General features: G+C 35.5%; 1 protein-coding gene across 3 annotated transcripts in view; it reads left to right on the top strand.

The window, feature by feature from the left end:
• The first annotated feature begins 1,208 nt into the window (after window positions 1-1,208).
• The window catches only part of LOC138821380 (caspase-4-like), a 28,318-nt gene continuing 9,753 nt past the window's right edge, over window positions 1,209-19,773 (top strand). For 2 of the 3 annotated variants that reach the window (XM_070013565.1, XM_070013564.1), the window contains exons 1-5: window positions 1,209-1,288; window positions 8,155-8,412; window positions 11,356-11,462; window positions 12,241-12,414; window positions 13,573-13,807. In XM_070013565.1, coding sequence (XP_069869666.1) covers window positions 1,282-1,288; window positions 8,155-8,412; window positions 11,356-11,462; window positions 12,241-12,414; window positions 13,573-13,807 — 781 coding nt within the window. In that variant the 5' untranslated portion in view covers window positions 1,209-1,281. Of the gene's footprint in view, window positions 1,289-8,154; window positions 8,413-11,355; window positions 11,463-12,240; window positions 12,415-13,572; window positions 13,808-14,423; window positions 14,454-19,773 lie in introns of all 3 variants that reach the window. The other variant, XM_070013563.1, reaches the window with a different exon arrangement.

The raw sequence follows: 19,773 nt of genomic DNA, 5'->3' as shown, positions 1-19,773 counted from the left end.
TCTAAGTCAAAATGAAATTTCTGACCTTTTGAGAACCTTCAAACTGGACTGCAATCTGTTTCTCTCTCTCTGCCCTTCCCTCCCTTCTTTTCTTCTCATCCTCCCTTCCTCTCTTTCTCCCATTCTCTAATCACCCCTCTGTTCCTCCCTTTCACTATTTGTTCTGGACATATCTATTTTGTACAATTATGCATTTAATGCATTTTTCTATTACAGCTTGAGCTGCTTCACGGAAATCTTTTTTTAAAGAATGTCAAAATGTAGAGGTAAACAATCAAATGTTAGGTCAGTTTTAAGCAGTGAAAGTAAAGCATGTAGGGAAGAGGAAAAAAGAGTTCCTTGGGGATATCTCAAATATGAAATAAAGATTGTACATGTGACCATATAAGATGACGCTAAGTAAAATGAACCCCAAGATATGAACACGAGCTCTTTCTTTGTTGTTGTTGTTTTAAATGTACATGTGATTTTTTTTGTTTCCTTTGTATGTTCTTCCCCTGTTGTCCCTGTATATCCCCTGTTGTCACTGTACTTGATTTTGGTACCCTGCATTTGTATATACATTTGTCTAATCTGTGGAGGGGAAGGGGAATAACAAAATGCTGAAAAAAGGACACAGGATGATCCATTGCGACAATGATACCCACAGGACAGCATATTGGAAATGAACTTTACAACTTCTGGTGGGGGGGATGAAGATGGGGGAGGGAAGGGATAGTGGGAGAACCACCAGGGAAGGGGTAACAATGCTTGACAAGAAATGTACTCATTGCCTTACTCATATAACTGTAACCCCTCTGTACAGCATCTTTACAATAAATTAAGAAAGATAAAGATTGTAGCAGGGCAGAGAGGGAAGATGATTTATACATTTAGACAGAAAAAAGCTAAGAAAACTAAATCAGATTCAACTTTTTTTGATTCATGCTTTTAATGAGCAGAGGTAGAAATACTAAGAGATCATAAAAAAATAAAAGAGGTGTGGGTGAGTCAGAGAAAATGAAAAGGAGTAAACAATCCTGAGGTGCCAGCCATCAGGACAAGGTTTAATCATTATCTTTCAAAAAAACTTCCCCTAAGGGACACTAAATTTGCTTATGACAGACAGGTCAGTGTCATGACTACAGGGGTTTTCCCAACAGGAAACTAGTTCTGAGTTTCACAATGTAACCAGAAGTCCCACCCCCTGCAACTCAGGAAACTCTGGCAGAGAGACTTTCATTTTTGAGTAGAAGGCTCTCTCCAAGGCTGCAGGAAGGATCTAAGGCTGTTTGCTCCCTCATGGCTGGTGAGTTGGGGTCTCTTCCTGAGCTTGGACCAGGAATTGGGTTTTAAAAAACAATCGATTCATTGTTCTGTAGCAGGCAGAATCAACAACACAGGACCAGACCAGCAAAAAGTAGAATTCTCTCTCTTGTTGCTTGTGTGTATAATTCACGTGGATTGAGATGCTGAGGAGGTATGGTTTTCAGTTTTATCTGGATAAGAGAGGAGCTAATCCCTGTTTTTTCGATTTATGGCCATCAAAGGAAGAGTGAATATAGTAGCATCATGTGTGTAAGAGAGAACTCTGAAAATTTCTAAATGTACTTGGAAAACTTTCGCTTTCCCTTCATTCTGAATTAGTCATTTTGGTCCTAATCATTCTTTCCAGAAGCAGATCTTAGACCTTTTGGGCTTCTGCCCCACCTTTCTCTTATAACAAATGGTACTCTTCATCTAGTTGAAATTAACTCCATTTTTCTCACCTTCTCCAACTGGTTCTGGTATAAGTAAATCGGATACAGGATTTGTTGGATTGCTATCAGAGATGCTAAACTACTGTCCCCCTGTCTGCATGCTACATTCATGAAATTTGTCATAGAAACAGAAACTACAAAATATTATGAGACAGGAAATAATTTGGTATGTAGGCAGCTAGTATTCAAACACAGCATCTCCAATATGTGGCTTTATTCTTGTTAGTTGGAAATAAAAAGGATGGATTAGATCCAAGTTCTGTAATGTCACTAAACATCTGTCATCATTTGATAAATTCTGTTAAAAAGTCTTCTTCCTCATGTTGCATAGCTCAATCTTAGCCAGACTGTGGGCATTTGAAATCTTTAAAATAGCTGCAGTTAATTCCTCTAAAGATGGCCTGGCATAGGTTTATCCTGGAAGTACATGTTTAAGAAAGATAATCAGTTACTTAATTCTCAGTTCTCACACTCTAGGTAGCTATTAATGGAAATTTCTTACTTGAAAAGCTACAGTTACTCATTGTGTTTAAAACAATGCATGAAATTCTCCAAGAACTTTTCCTGCCTTTCAAAATATATTTTAAAAATCTATCTACTTTTCCATGAATCCTTTTTAGTGTGATTTCACATACATGAATAAAAAAATTATTTACTGCACTTTCCCTAGTAATACTTCCTTATGATTATGTCTCTTTACTCCTTTTCTCTATAGTAGAATTATTTCAGGAGTTATATCCTTTTTTCTTTTGCTTTTTTTCTCGTCATTTAAAAATTTATTACTATTATAAAGGTGGTGTATAGAGGGGTTACAGTGATTTAAGTCAGGTAAGGAGTAAAAGTCTTTGAAGAAAATGTTACCCCTTCCTCCGCTATCTCCCAGCTTTTCCTTCCTGTCCCCACCCAAAAGTTGATAGTTCATTTTCAACACAGTGTCCAGTGGTTACCATTTCTGCATTTGTTCCTCCATTTCTGTGTCCCCTTTCCACTCACAAAGACATATAAATGAACAAACAGAGCCAAAAGTAAACAAAAATAGCAAAAAAGAACAAAACAAACCTCTTGTTTTCATTTTCTGAGTTCATTTCGACAATTATTGTTTTGTATGATCAGATGCACATAGGCACTGTGCCTTTCCGTTTCTCTCCTGAGAGTATCCTCCTTTGGTCTCATTGTCAGGATTTATGTTACCTTACAACTGAAGCTCCTAAAAGGCAGGGACAGATTTTTTTTTTCTTTTCTTGTTTGCTTCATGAATTAAGGCATTTGTCTGTAAAATACTAAGTTAAATCAATATCCTTGGCTGCCTCTAAGCCAAGGAATCTGGCTTACCAGTTACTAGAGTGGATAAGGGACCATTAGATAATAAATGTGAAAAGGTTGAAAGATACTAGATAAAACCAAGAGGCTTTATGAATATAAACAACCTAGATTCTGGCAATTGTTAACTAAAATTCCCAAGGAATAATCTCCAGTAATATCTCAAAACATTGTATCAGTCTTTTTTTGTTTCATTGCAACCTCAATTCAGTATCTTTTGTAAAAAAACCCCACAAATATACCAAAATAATTTTTGATAAACTTCCTTCTGCATGACCTCCTCTTTATTCTCTTAAATGAATATTTAAAAGTATGCAATGGTAAATAATACTGCAATGAAAATGGTTGTGGTGGTCATTTTAGTGTGGCTCTGTTTGTAGTCCACTGGATAAGTGTCCAGGACTGGAACTGCTGAGTCATAAGGAAGCTGTATGTTTTAGACTTTTGAGGAAACTTCATACTACTTTCCAGAATGTTTAAATAAGTTTACATTCCTACCAACGATGTTAATAGAGTACCCTTTTAGGTATATCCATGCCAGCATTTGTTATTGTTAGTTTTCTTGAAATAGCCATTCTAACTTGGGTGAGGTAGAATGTCAATGTTGTTTTGATGTGCAATTCCTTTATGGCTGGATCTTGAACAGTTTTCATCTTTTTTTTTTTTTTTACATCTTCTTATATCCTTTTACGTCTTCTCCTGAGAAGTCATTAGCTTATTAATTGGGTTGTTGTTTCTTTGAGGGTTTAGTTTTTGGAGGTTTATTTTTTTAAATTTTATTTTATTGCACAGATGCTGTACAGAAGGGTTACAATTACATGAGTAAGGTAATGAGTACATTTTTCTGAGCTCTAAGAATAGTTTGCATCTGAGGCCCTTGTCTGATGCATAGCTGGTAAATATCTTCTCCCATTCTGTGGGTTTTCTACTTACCTTGTTAGATATGTCCATTGCCAGGCAGAAACGTTTAAGTTTGATCCAGTCCTTCTTTTACTTGTTGACATTCTGTATCTTTACTTAGTAAAGTTTTACGCTGTGTCTGGGAGCCCTAGTGTTTCCCTTACTCCTTTCTGTAATATTTGCATGATTTTGGGGCTTACAATGAGGTAGTTGATCCATTTTGAACTGATTCTAGTGCAAGATGATATATAAGAATCCAACTTTAGTTTTCTGCATGTGGATAGCCAATTTTGCCAGCATTATTTACCAAGGTAAGATATGGAATCATCCTAGATGCTCTGAATCAAGAAATTATGGTATAAATACACAATAGAATTCTATTCATCCATCAGAATCACATTGTACTATTCATAAGAAAATGGAAAGACTTGAAAAAAATTATAAGTGAAGTAAGCCAGATCCAGATAAAAATAGGTTTCATGTTTTCCCTCATTTGTAGTAGCTACAATGTGCCAATAGATCTCCATGTAAACACACTGGATGGTAATAAATAAATAAATACATTGGGGCCTGATAAATTATACATGTCTCTAGGCATTCACATTCAGTTAGACCAAAGGAGAACATTCTTACATCAGGAACACAAAAGTGGGATCCCTATGTGCATCTGATCATATAAACTGATATTGACTGAAATGAACTCCAGGAAATGGAAACAAGAGTTTTTTTTTCTTTTTTGCTGTTTGTTTTTTTCAGTTATCTGTCTTTGGGAAGGTAAGGGAGGCACAGAAATGGTGGGACAAATGCAGCAGTGGTAATCAACTAGTTACTATGTTGAAATAAACTGTACAATTTGTGGGTGCAGAAGGGAGGGGAAAAACTGGAAGAAAGTGAGGCAAAGAGTGACACTTCAAAAACTGTACTCATTACATCACTTAGACAACTACAGCCCTTCTGTATATCACTTGTATAATAACAATAAAAATGCATAAAAGTAAAATTATGCAATTGTATTTTGTAATTACCAACTGCAAGAAGATACTGAGAGAAAAATGATAAAATTTGTCTAAGGTAAAAGGTACATTTGGTAGAGTGATCTCAGGTTGGCTTGATTAAAACTCTAGCTTATCTCCATTGTCTGCACAAGTATTCAAAAAGCAATGTGCATCTGAACATTGCCATTTCAAGTTTGTGCCATATATTTCTGCTTTTATTATAGTACTCTTTTAAAGCTCAGCTCCACTAGCTTCCTGACAATATCAAGATTTTGTACTTTTGCTCATACTACTCCCTCCAGAAATAGGTCCCCTTCAGAATATAAGCCTCTGAGCCTCCACTAACCTTTCAGGTCTCAGTTTCAAACCCAGCCAACTGCCACTTGATGAGTGCTGTTTAAAAATGCTTTTCTTGTGCATATGCTAATAATAAAATTAGATTATTTGCATGGCACCCATCTCTCCATCTACTTCTAAGCCTTAATACCTGGGAATGTATTTACAAAAGGGTATTTACAACACTATCAGATAATCATTTACAAATAGGTGCTCATTGATTATCCTTAAATGAATAGGAGAGTGAGTGTAATGTCCCTGTACCTCAAATCTTACAATGTACTCATATTCAGTAATCAAACTTACTTAACTTGCCATTAAACATAAAGAGTTTCATTAATAGTTGGATCATGCCTACATTTTATTCATTTGTGCTTACATCAATGTGTGATTAAAGAGTGCATTACTGAAGACCACTTGAATGCCACAAGTAATGTAGACCTAGTTTAAAGGCTTTGACCTTGCAGAGCTTAAAAAATAATAGTGGGGTAATGACAAGTATATTGGGAATTATAATTATGTGGAGAAAATTTCTGGTCTAGGGAAAAGCAAGGTACCTCAGGAGCACATACACTTGTCCCTCCATGCAGCCAGGGGGCATCTGGAAGGATTCCCTGAAGAAAGTACTAATTAAAACAAAGATAAACAGAGGACACAAGAGGAAAGAATGAGTTGGGTAAGGAATTTAAAATGTAGGTAAAGCCCTTGTAGGATTTTCTAGAAACTTAAAAAAGGGCAGAATATGTAAAATATGACAAGCAAGGTATTAACAATATTGGAAGAATGAAAACACCTTAGATGATATTGATCAGAAAGCTTTGTGATCTAATCTAGGTACTGGAATATCCTGCTTCATTGTAAAGAATAGAAAAGGAAATAGGGAAGAGTTTATAAGCTTGCTGGAATAATTGAGAAAGGAAGTATGTTGGCCTGGACAGAAAGACATAATCAGGATCAAAAGAAATTGTCAGATTCTGTAAATATTGATCAGAGAAAGCCAATACAATATGGATTGGACAGAAAATGAGATATAGAGAAATGAGACCAATGGGTGTGCTGTCTGTCATCAGGGCTGCTGTTTCCTTACAGGTTAGAAAGTGTGTACTAGCAGAGTACAAAAGAGGAGAATTAAAGTGTACAGTTCTGCTTTAAGTGTTGAATTTAGGAAGTTTCTGGGTAATGGTAAAAAGATAACTCATTGATACTGAGAATACAGTTCTCAGAGTTAGGATCTATGTCTAGACTGACTTCATAAATTTGAAAGTCAGTTGTTTCTTATTTAAGGCTTACAATTGGTACACTGAGATTAAGCAGTTTATGGAAAGAGGATTTTAGGCAAAATCTCATTTAAAAATTCTGTTATTGCAGTTGAAAATAAAAAATGCAGGTTTATGATGTAAAATATGGCATTTTAAAATATTCATATATTGAGTGATACCTAAATGAATTTAATTAACATAGGTGTTACCTCCTATAATTGTGTGTGTGAGAGAGAGAAAGAGAAAGAGAGCTGAGAATACTTAAAATGTACTCTCTGAACAACTAACAATACATCACTATTAACATATTTCTTCTAAGGAAATGTTTCCCGTAGCTCACATCTCTCTAACTTTCTTTCCTCCACCACAGACCTTGGTAAGCACTATTTTACTCTTCATTTTTAGTTTTGTATTTTTAAAATGCACATTTGATAGATCATGAAGTATTTAACTTTAATACCCTGGCTAGTTTATTTTACTTAACATAATATCCTCCACTTTCTCCCATGTTTTCACAAATGACAATTTCATTTTCCAATGGCTGAATAGTAGTATCCCATGAGCACATGTACTACATTTTTAAAAAATATATAATTTTATTGTCAAGCTGACGTACAGAGGGGTTACAGTTACATACATAAGGTAGACAGTACATTTCTTGTCAAACATTGTTATCCCTTCCCTCATTTTTCTTCCATTTTCCTCCCCGCAATGCACCCCCAACATTGCAAAGTTCATTTCCAACACATTATCTTGTGAGTATTGCTGTTACATTGGTTTGCCCTTTCTTCTTTGTCTCAACATTTTGTTGTTCCCCCTTTCCTTTCCTATTTGAGATAAATGTATATAAACTATATAGGACACCAAAGTCATTCTTGCTTTTTTTTTTTCCACCTATGGTTTATCCCGTGTTGGCATTGGGCTTGATTTGGTACCATGTACTACACTTTGACAAAATTTTTTTCATGGTATTTCAATGAGATTTATGTAACGCACAATAGGTGCTCCATAAATTTTCACTATTGTCACTAATGCAATGTCATGGTTAACAACAGAATATGATACACCAACAGAATTTGAATCCTAATAGATATAATCTGGTTTTATGCAAATTAGGATTTATGCAACCGTAATTAATACATTTAAGTGATATTTATATTTATGATTTTTTTTAGTTTAAGGTAGGAAAAATAAATATCCTACTGGTTTATTGTAAGGGTATGGTATATTTATATTTATAAAGAAAATAGAATATAATTGATAAATAGTGATTATTTGAAAATGATTTTTGCTATGGGTATTTAGTATAACTATAAAAGTTAATACTCATTTTACAGTTATATTACATGCTGAGACATCATCTTTTTTTAAATCAATTGATATTAAATAACTTGTTTCAAACCAAGTATATACTATATTCTGGTATTAATTTAAACAGGTGAAAGGGTTCTACAGATACAATGAAAGATGTGTGTACTTTGTTGCTGAGATGGTAAAAGCAGGATGCACTTCAAGGGCATTTCACATCATAGAAGCTGTGTTTAAAGTTCAGGAAAAATTTGCTAGTTGTGCATATAGTGGAACAAATTTTCCTGTTTCTTACAGAAAACAACTTTAAGAAAAATCCATTTAAGATGGCAGAAGTTGTGGGCAAAAATATCCTCACTGGTTTTTTGGAAAATTTGGTACAAAACAATAAGGTGAAACTTGAGGAACAGGACAAGGAAACATTTAACAATGCTGAGTGGAGAGATAAACGTTGGGTCTTTGTGGACGCTTTGCAGCGGAACCCTGATATTATTACACGTCAAGTGCTAAGGGAAACAATCCTTAAAGAGAAGCCAAAAGGCAATGATGTCAACGGTAAGTCTAGAATAACTTACAATGGATATCTCAAAATTCCGGATCCTCAGTGTCTTCTCGATTTTCTGATCATTCTATTATTGAAATACCATTTTCATTAAAATAATCACTGTCTTTCCTACAGCCTTTGTCTTTAGCAGGGTGAGAACCAATTCCCAAAACAGAGTCCTTTTGTTTAAACAGAAATAATTAATATAGAAACACTGTAGGAAAAACCCTAAACTTAGAGATTCTGTCATCCTGTGAATTCAGTAACTTGGCACAAGTTTCTTAACCTCCTCAGACATCAGTCTTAGGATCTGTAAAATAGAGACAATTCCAATAATTCTTCTTATAACTTGTAAAGTTGCTAACATAGTAATGCCAGGTACCTGATAAATCCCAACATACTAGCACTCATCTCAGGCTCTCTATAATGAACTCTATACATTCCAGAGTCATTTAGCTCTACCTTCATATGCAATATTTCTGTTCAAATATTCTAGTAGTTCCATAAACCTACCTAAAATTATACTTACTTCCTTTATTTTGTTCCACCTTATTCCTTTTACATCTCAGTGAATAAGGCTAGCATCTAGTAAGTTTCTTCCACTAGATCATAAATCTAGTGGTAATAGTAATCATTAGAATAACTAACACATAAGACATACCTACTTAATATGGGATAAATAGGCAAATGAAGGCCATGCATGCAATAAATATTAGTTATCATTATAATTATTATGTAGGAGCTACAATTTAGAATTTTCTAAGGCTTGCCTATTTCTGTATTTCCAAAAATATAAAAAAATCTCCATGCCCAAATGTTAAGTTTTATACTTTTGCACAACTTCTGAACCAAATTGAACTATATTACTAGAGTCCAAATGTACAGATACAAGTTACTGGATGACAGACAGTTTCCCATAGAGCCTAAACATAAATCTTTAGCCCTAATATTAGATACTACTAATGAGTAATTACCAGTAAGCCATTTTTTTATAGAGAAGGGATGTGAGCATGCTAGATGTCCAAGACTATATCCCAGGATACATTCTCATTAATATTTACACTAGGTCTTCTGAAGATTAATTGCTTTTTTCAATATTTAGACTGCTTGAAAAGTCTCACATTTAAAATAATCACGGGTAATACAGAACATGATAATCAAATTTTAAGTAAAAGGAGATTCAAAGTGAGTTTAGCAACCACAAGGATCATAATGAACATTAACATCTACAAACTACTTGAAGAGCCAAGGCTTTTTGTAGAAAGGAGTACCCTGTAGGCCCTTTTGTGAGTGGTCTGGTGGACCCTTGGACCTACTGGCATTGTAGATTCATCAGTAATCCCTGTAATCTGAGTGCACTAGCCCTTTGGAATAGGGCACTAAGTGAGATATTAGAATAGGTAAAGCCTCACAAGTTCTTTAGGCAAAGATATAATTTTAAGGATTCTTAGCCAAGCCTGGAGGTTATAGAGTAAAGAATATAAAGAAGACAAACTGTTTTTGTTCAATTTCATTTGACAAATGCATAAATACATACATATAGACTGCATGTGTGAATGCACACACATGCACTCTTATGTTCTGAGCACTGTTAATTATTAGAGACATGAACACTCAAATTTCTACCTACCAAGAAACATGGCTTTCTCTTGTTCTATACGTGCTCTCCCTTTTTGTATCAGTTTCAAGGGACAGAGTTTCATAAGATTAAGAACATAAAATTTTTGTTTAAATTCCTTCTATTGCACTGATTGGTTATGAGAAATTTGGGGCGTGGACTCCTCTGTATTTTCTGTTTTGCAATGAAATAATTTTTGATTTTAGAATTACATATACATAGACATTTTCTCTAGTACCTAAAATTATGTCAGCATACCTCTATCTCTCCAAAAAATAAGAAAATAAAATCTTTGACCTGAGATAAAATATCACTATCATTAAAGAACATTTTTCCTGCTGGGCACCGGTGGCTCATGCCTGTAATCTTAGCTACTCAACAGGCTGAGATCTGAAGATCACGGTTCAAAGCCAGCCCGGGAAGGAAAGTCCATGAGACCCTCATCTCCAATAAACCATGAAAACTAGAAGTGGTGCTGTAGCTTAAGCAGCAGCGCACTTGCCTTGAGCTGAAGAGCAGAGGGATAGCATCCAAGCCCAGAGTTCATGACCCATGACTGACAAAAAAAAAAAAAAGAATACTTTTCCTGAGCATCTGACTTTAACATTCAATGACAGATAACTGAAACCTATTTCTTCTAGAAAGTGTAAGAAGTCAAGCTGTTTCTGAAATGAGTAATTTCTGAATGATATAGAATTCAAGATTTCAAGTGTAGTGGTATGTTTCTATGAATCACGTGGATTTGGTGAAGAGACTAATTGCAAAATGGCATGCAAAATGAAGTACCAACTGTATATGCCCTTGAATTATGGGAAGTAATGCAATGATAATATTTTTGATACATTAAATAAAACATATCGAAGTACTTTTCCTGCTTATATTTACTTGGTAAATTGTGGATCTTAGTAACTTTTAAATGTGGATATAAGAAAATTTTGAACAGACCATTTCAATTCATAGCATTTTCTAATGAATAGCACCCTGAGAAATACTTAATATATTTTTGCTTAGAGACATGCAAATGTACTTTGATGAGTAAATGCTACCAAAGTAAAACAAATGGAAAAATAAAAATGTTTCTGTGGAAGATGCAAAAGCCAAGTTTGGTCTCAAATAGTAGGTTCCTCAGAAAGGTGAAAATCTATTGTTTCATTTTTGAGAGTGTTTTACTCTATCAATGAATTCTTTCTCAGTTTTTACCCATCTCTTTATTTATACTGCCTACATATTAAAATGTCTTCTTGGGATTCCTTTTTCTCTTAGTTCTCTGAGGTACTTAATTGAGTCACAAAAGCAGAAATCATAAATTACCTTTTTTTTTCATGTTTCCTTACAGTTCGTCCTATCACCAAGACTCAACCAGCTGAGTCAGCAGGGTCTGATGTCCTCCAGCTTTGTCCCCGTGAGAAATTCCTGAGACTCAGTGCAGAAATGGCAGATGAGGTACAATGCTTGGTGCATGGAAGTGAGGGCAAAAAACAACTGCTCCCACTAAAGACATAATTTCTTAAATCACCATTTTGGGGAAAAGGGACAGTGGTAAACTTTCTCATTGAGGCTTTCAAGGAATTGCTGAATAGCTTCAACCAGATTCCAATTCTCCTTCAACTTGATGATAAAATGTCCGGTGCTTATATTCACTTATTGCTTCTGTTTGGAATTTGTGGGAAATTTAGTTATAATCATAGTATAAAAATGTTTACTGAGTTGAAAACACTAGACATGAAGGATTTTTAAACAATATCATTAATGTTTGAAAAACACTGATGTGCTAAAAACTGTATCATCAAACCCAAAGGATCAATTTTGTTTATTCTTACTGGAGCCAGTGATGAATAACTATCACTAACAGTAAATTTGATCTGCAGCTTGAATTCTAAGAAAGATTTAATTAAGTGTAGATAAATTTATAGAAGGTAAAATTATTCGAGTTTAGTTAAGATTCTTGAATAACCATTCCAGATATGTTCTGTTCCTAGCTCTGGACACTAAAGAAACAGGAAGGCAATGTCTTCTGATAGAGGCTGGGGAGAGGAAACTACCTAAGACCTAGTAAAGCAACACTGATGGGGGTATGCTGCTCTTTGACTAATTACTTTTGTGGCACTTGGGACTGAATTAATCAAGTAATGTAGCACTTGTGATCCAAAGTGGATCCAGGAATATAAGAGATTCAGAGAATGCTAGTAAATTAACCTTACTGAATATCCGTTTTTTGTAGATCTATCCAATAAAGGAAAGAACTGGTCGCACACGCCAAGCTCTCATTATATGTAATATAAAGTTTGACCACCATTCTCTGAGGTATGGTGCGGAAATTGACATCAGAGGAATGGAAAGGCTGCTTGAGGACCTGGGCTATACTGTGACTGTAGAAAGGAACCTTAAAGCCATGGTAAGAGCTCCTCACTCATTGTAATCTTAATATACATTCAGTACAGCCAAGGTAAGAGCTCCTTACTCATTGCAATCTTAATATACATTCAGTACAGCCAAGGTAAGAGCTCCTCACTCATTGTAATCATAATAAATATTCATTACATTTCCTTGCTGTCTGACAAAACTCTTTACAAGCATAGGCCACATCTGTATTTATATTGTGTGTGTGTGTGTGTGTGTGTGTGTGTGTGTGTGTGTGTGTGTGTGTGTGTGTGTGTGTGTGTGTAATATACAAATTGTGAAAATAGACAAATGAATCTCTACATTTTAGGCAGGTATTTCTCTTTCTGCTACCAATATTTTTTTCTATCATGTAAATGGAGAAGTGGAATATGTATCCACACAATTCTTAGTTCTAAAGTAGGATAATTATAATTTATTGCTAGTAATTTGTAGAAAAATTAATGCTAACACAAGTATGAGCTCTGACTTGGTGTGAAAGTTCTTCCTAAAACTGGGAATGATTGTGTAAATGAGGCAGTTAATGTCCAGCTTGCATTGGTCTAGGTTAGAGTGAAGAGAGACAACATATATTAATATTTGACATAAAAAGAATAAAAATAGCAATGAGAGATGTGAGAGCAATGCTTGATGAGGTTCAGAAAAGCTTCTGTGAATAGACAGCATAAAAATGAGACAGGATTACAAAGAATGACATGCTTTGGAAAAATGAGTAGGAAAGGTTTTCCAGACAGAGGGAGCTATAAGTGAAAGGGCTAACTTGAGACTTCTACATGCATGGCCAGGCAGAGGGAATAATCTGAAGAAGGGAGTAATCAAAAGTGGAGTATCAGTGCTAAGGTTTGTTTTTCCTTAAAGCACATGTGAAAAGATACAGAGAGAAAGTTTTGTGGTTCCTTTATCAAGGCTCTCATTTGGTGAGAAAATGTAGTATGAATAACATAAATAGATGTATAATATATCAAGAAGACTGTTTACAGTATGTCAGAAAGAGCACAAAGATGGAAGACACAAATCAAGAAAATAAAGTATTATTATTGATTAACCACTCTGACAAGAGCCTTATGCATGTTTCCTGCTGCTGATGGCAGATTTAGAATGCCAGATAATTTTTACTACTTGTTCTACTGCAGTAGACATTGTCCTTTTCCAGGATATGGAGTCAGTGCTGAGAGCTTTTGCTGACAGACCAGAGCACAACTACTCAGACAGCACATTCTTGGTGCTGATGTCTCATGGCACCCCACATGGAATCTGCGGAACTATGCATAGCGATAAAACCCCAGATGTGTTATTTTATGACACCATCTATCAGATATTCAACACCTGCAACTGCCGTGGTCTAAGAGACAAACCCAAGGTCATCATTGTGCAGGCCTGCAGAGGTGGTAAGTTCCACGATGAGAAATCTAATGGCTATGAATGGGGTTGAAGAAGATCCCGCACACATCTTACACTGCATCTTGTTCAAATATTCTAAATTTAATTACTAGGAAATTCTAATAGATATGTCATGAGATAGATATGCCATCCAGACAAAAAGTCAACGAAGCTCCTTTGGAGTTTAGATACACTACTTACCAAATAAACCTGATAGATGGCTACAGCACAGACACAAAGTATACAAATAGCCACAGAATAGATATTCTTTTCATCAGCACATGTCATCTTTTTAATAATGACTATATATGAGATCAATTGCAAATCTTAAAAAATTAAACAACAGTGAATTATTTCATTACATCTTATCAGACAACAAAAGAAAGCAACCAGAAACCATCAGTAAGAGAAACTATAAACACATGACAATTGAACAACCACTTGAGGAAAAAAAATAGTTATTTAAGAAATTGTGGGGAATTTATTTTATTGTAATTGTAAGGGTGATGTCAGAGGGGTTACAGTTACATAAGAGAAGTAATGAGTACATTTCTTGTTGATCACTGTTTTCCTCTCCCTCATTTTCTCTTACTTTCCTTTCCTGGATTCCCTTTCCCCCACAAGTTGTAAAGTTCATCTGCAACCTAGTGTCTTGTGAGTATCACTGTTTACATTGTCTAAGTATTTTGCTATTCTGCTTCCCTTCCCCAACTCAGATAAGCTTATATACAAAATATAGAGTAACAAAAATCAAAAACTCTGACAACAGATGATAAACCAAAGGGAAAAAGAAGAAAAGAAAGAAAGAAAGAAAGAAAGAAAGAAAGAAAGAAAGAAAGAAAGAAAGAAAGAAAGAAAGAAAGAAAGAAAGAAAGGAAGGAAGGAAGGAAGGAAGGAAAGAAAGAAAGAAAGAGGAAGGAAGGAAGGAAGGAAGGAAGGAAGGAAGGAAGGAAGGAAGGAAGGAAGGAAGGAAGGGGAAGGAAGGAAGGAAGGAAGAAGGGAGGGAGGGAGGGAGTGTAGGAGGGAGGGAGGGAAGGAGCGAAGGAGGGAGCAACGGAGGGAGAGAGGGAGAGAGGGAATGAGAGAGAGAGGGAGGGAGGGAGGAAAGAAAGAAAACAGAGAAAGGAAGGAAGGAAAGGAGGGAGGGAAATAAGGAGGGAGGGAGATGAGGAGGAAGGAAGGAAGGGAAGGAAGGATGAACTTTATTCAGTATATTACATACTACAACCTTGGGCTGGGAAAGTGACTCAGTGGTAGAGTGCTTGCCTTGCATGCCTGAGGCTCTGGGTTCGATTCCTCAGCACCACATAAGCAAAAAGAAAAAAGCTGGAAGTGGCGTTGTGGCTCAAGTGGTAGAGTGCTAGCCTTGAGCTGAAGAGCTGAGGGACAGCGCCCAGGTCCAGAGTTCAGACCCCATGACCGGACCAAAAAAAACAAAAAACAAAAACAACAACAACATAAAACTACCACAACCAAAATACCCCGTTTCCATATCTTGACTTTCATTTCGATTAGCATCCTTTTATATGGTCATATGTACATAGCTATTGAACTATTGTGATCCACTGCTAGGACTATCCTAGAAATATACTAATAATAACAAATGAGAGAAACCATGGAGCCTATGTTTCTTTGAGCCCCTCATTTCTCTATTGATAAGAAGTAGGATTCCACCAGTGCCCAGTTCATACACTGAATAAAAGACAGACTATTCAATAAATGAGGCTCTTAAAACCAGTTATCCACATGTAGAAGACAGAAACAATCTGACCCTGCACAAATATTAATTCAAGAGATATCGAAGATCATAAATAAGACCTAGAAGATGGTTATATATACAAGTATCACTTCATGATTAAGCAGAGGCAACAATTTCCTGAATAGAAATCCAATATATCAAGAAATAAAACAAAGACTGACAAATGGGATTCTATCAAATCTAAAACCTCTGTCCAACAAAGGAAATAATCACAGAAAGAGGAGTCAGCCTACAGAATGGGGAAAACATTTGGCATATGACAAGAGGGTTGATAATCAGATTTTTTAAAAACTCAAAAACTTAAACAAAAGAGCAAGCAATGCAACAACAATTTGGCCATTATCTAAAAATAAAAAATAACAAAGGATGACAAGGATGTGTATACAAAATGAACCCTTATAGTACAGCCAAAATCCTCTCAAAACTTAAATTAGAACTACTATATGATCTTGTAAAGCTACTTGTAGGTATATACCCAAAGTAATCAAAGTCAGTGAAATAAAAATTTGTATACCTATCTCTATAGAAGCATATTCACAGAAGCTGATATATGAAATCAGACAACAGGTCTATTAATTGATTACTGGATAAAGAAAATGTGGTATTTATACACATTGGAGAATTACCTACTCAACAAGAATAACACATTTACAGGAAGGCTGATGAACTTGTAGAGCACTGTGCACAATAAAACAAGCAAGGCACAGAAAAATACCACATTTTCTCTCAAGTGAGGAAACAAATAAACTAACAAATATGCCTGTAAAAGTCGAGGGTAAATAGCAGTGAATGAAACTGTTCCTTGGGGAAATGGAGAGAGAGACAGAGAGAGAGAGAAAGAGAGAGAGAGACAGAAAGAGAGAGAGACAGAGAGAAGAGGTAAAGAGAGGGTGCATATAACCAAGGCTTACTACATTCATGTATGGAAAAATCACATTAAATTAATACATAAAATTAATATGTTAATAATTATAAAAAATTAAAGGGAACAGAGGTCATTGAATAATAGCAGTACATTATTATCTCTCATACATTACTTATGGTTGAACAATAGGGTGTTTATAGAATATGGGGGGATTGTATTTGAATTTTCGTTTGATGCTCAACTGCTTCATGCCTACTGGAAGATTCATTTCATCTTCATTTGTGTTCATTTTTTAAATAAGTTTTTATTGTGAAAATACTGTACAGAGGGGTTACAGTTACATGAGCAAAGGAATGAGTACATTTCTTGTCAAGCATTATTGCCTCCTCCTTTGTTTTTTCCCTACCATCCTTTCCCTCCTACCTCCCATCTCCACAACTACATTGCCCCCTTCCCCTCCCTCGCCTATATTGTAAAGTTTGTTTTTCGATATAGTGTCTTGTAGATCTCATTGTTGCAATGGGTCAACTTGTATCCCTATTTAGATGAATGGATCAAGAAAATGTGGTATATATACACAATGGACTTCTATGCTTCCATCAGAAAGAATGACATTGCCCCATTTGTTAGGAAATGGAAAGACTTGGAAAAATTATGTTAAGTGAAGTAAGCCAGGCCCAAAGAAACATAGGTCCCATGGTTTCCCTTATTTGGAATAACTAGTATATGTCTGAGTCAAGCAGAAAAGGTTAGATAAGAGGATGATAAGCAAAATGAACCCCAAGATAAGGATACATGTGGTTTTTTCTTTCTTGCTATTATTTCTAACATATTTATAAGCTATAAGGTACCATGTGATTTTTTTTTGTTGCTTTGTATGTACCCCGCCCCAAGACAGTATAACCCCTGTTTTCACTGTATTTGTGTTCATTTTAAATTGAACAATTTAGCTAAAATCTGGAAGCTAAGGTTTGTGTGTTACCAGGTAAGGAGTTAAGTAGTTATATCCAGAGTGTACAAAGAGATCAACAAATTAAACAGCAAAGCAACAAACATCTCAATATGAAATAGGGTAAATGAATAGAAGAGACAACTCTCAGAACAGGAAATGCAAATGGCTAATATAAGTGTGTGTATTCATGTGTATGTATGTGTATATGAAGAAAAATTCAATATCCCTAGCTAAAAATAGAAATGCAAATCAAAATTATATTCTAATTCCATTTCACCCAATTCATCAAGAAAATAAACAACAAATGCTGGTGCACATTGGGGAGGAACCCACATGTACCATTGATGTGAATGTCACCTAGTGTAGCCACTATAGAAATTAGTATGTAAACCCTGAGAATGGCTCCAGGCTGGGCTCTTTTAGTTTCTCAGCAGCTAGCTCCTCAGGGATAGCTGCTGTTTGCTGAAAGGCCTCAACTCTACCCAGAACCTAGCCTTATCACAACATCTCCAAGCTAGAGGAAACAGTCATCTCCCTTTTTTGTGATGCTCAAAGCAGATCTCCTTCCCATTGAACTAGCTTGGGAGGTGGATCACAAAATCCTGGGCAAAGCAGAGCATTTTTTTGCCTGCTCACACAAACTGACTAAAGAAACCATCCAACCCACAGGAAAATCAAACACCACAAACAGACAGAGACTACAACAAGAGACTGGTTATGGACATAAGGCAGATATAGGATCTTCCCATTACCCTCCCCCCCCCCAAAATCAAAGAACTCTTTTTGTACCTTTTATTTAAAAAAATTTTCTAAAACTTTTTTTAATTTTTAACTTGAAACAAATTTTTTTGTTTTCTATTAACTTTTTTTCTTCCTCTTATAATTTTTATTTTAGGGGTATATGTGTGTGTACTTTCTTTTTCTTTTTTTTCTTTAAAATTTTTTTTTTGTTTAGCTCTACTGACCATTTGATCCTTTTTTTTCTTTCCTTCTCATTCTTTTCACTTTTTCTTCTCTTTCATTCTTCTTTGCATGACTTAATTGCTGTTCTGCTCATCCTCAGATATAACCATAGTCGATTATTAGACCTTAGCCCTCATTGTGTACACACTTAATCCAGAAATTTATTACTCAATTTAAAACCTCTTAGACTTAAATTCCTTACTATCAGTACTACCTCTTTATACTTATGTAATATTTTAAGCATTTCATTTATAAGTTTTTCACATCTCCTTTCTATCCCGCCCATTCTCTTATTCTATCCACGTTCTTCTCTGAAAATTAAGTTTTGAAATTTGCATAATTTTTAAGTGTTACACTTTTTAATATTTAATTTTTGTTTTTCTTTTTTTTTATTTTATTTTATTTGAGAACATACTGTACAGAGGGGCTACAATTACATGGGCAGGATAATGCATACATTTCTTACCAAGCATTGCAGCCTCCTCCTTTGTTTACCCTTCACCTCCCTTCCCAGCCTCCCCCCTCCCCCCACCCAATTATACCCCCTTCCCCCCCCCACCGACATTGTAAAGCTGGTTTTGACATGACATTTTGTACTTCTCATTGTTGCAACAGGTCCACCTGAATCCTTACACGACTTGTTTGCCCCCATCTCCTCCACATGTTATACTGACATCAAATATAGTGAAAGCGGGGGTTACACTGTGGGGGAGGGACATACAAAGCAACAAAGAAATAATCTTATAAATGCGTTAGAAACATATGCATGAAAGAAACGAAAACATTAAAATACATATTAAGGGTTCATTTTCCTAACATCACATTATCTGACCTTTTCTGCTTGACTCATACCTATACTAGATATTGCAAATAAGGGAAACCATGGGACCTATGCTTCTTTGGGCCTGGCTTACTTCACTTAATATAATTTTTTCCAAGCCTTTCCATTTCCTAACAAATGGAATGTCTTTTTTTCTTTCTCTTTCTTCTTTTTTTCTCTCTCTCTACTATCACTGCATCCAACCTATTTCCCGCTTTGGGATTAGGATTTAGTTAATTCTCCCACTGCCTTTCCACATCCCTCTATGCCTATTTTTACCCACATCTCTCCCTAAACCTAATAATTTCTGTTTGCCAAATTCTTCTTTGCGGTTTGTAGCAAATTAATACATAGTTGTTTGATGTTGAATAGATATATCTGTTGAACTAGATTGTATATGCAGACTTTTGACTGTGCAACTACAGACTTTGGTTGATGCTTGCCTTAAAATAGTGTGCTAGCACAAAACTGGTGCTACTTTCATCCCAAATGGGCAGAGCAACCCGGAAAAACACAAGAAAAATGGCAAGTCTGGGTATCTCAAATCCCACTCATGATAATCAGGGGACAGAAAAGATAAAGAATAATCCAGAGGAGAGTTCCCAAAAAGCTCTA

This window comes from Dipodomys merriami, unplaced genomic scaffold, assembly GCF_024711535.1.
Source record: "Dipodomys merriami isolate MVZ:Mamm:240054 unplaced genomic scaffold, mDipMer1.0.p SCAF_91, whole genome shotgun sequence".
NCBI classification, from domain to species: Eukaryota; Metazoa; Chordata; class Mammalia; order Rodentia; family Heteromyidae; genus Dipodomys; species Dipodomys merriami.
This window is presented reverse-complemented; position numbering and strand designations above follow the sequence as displayed.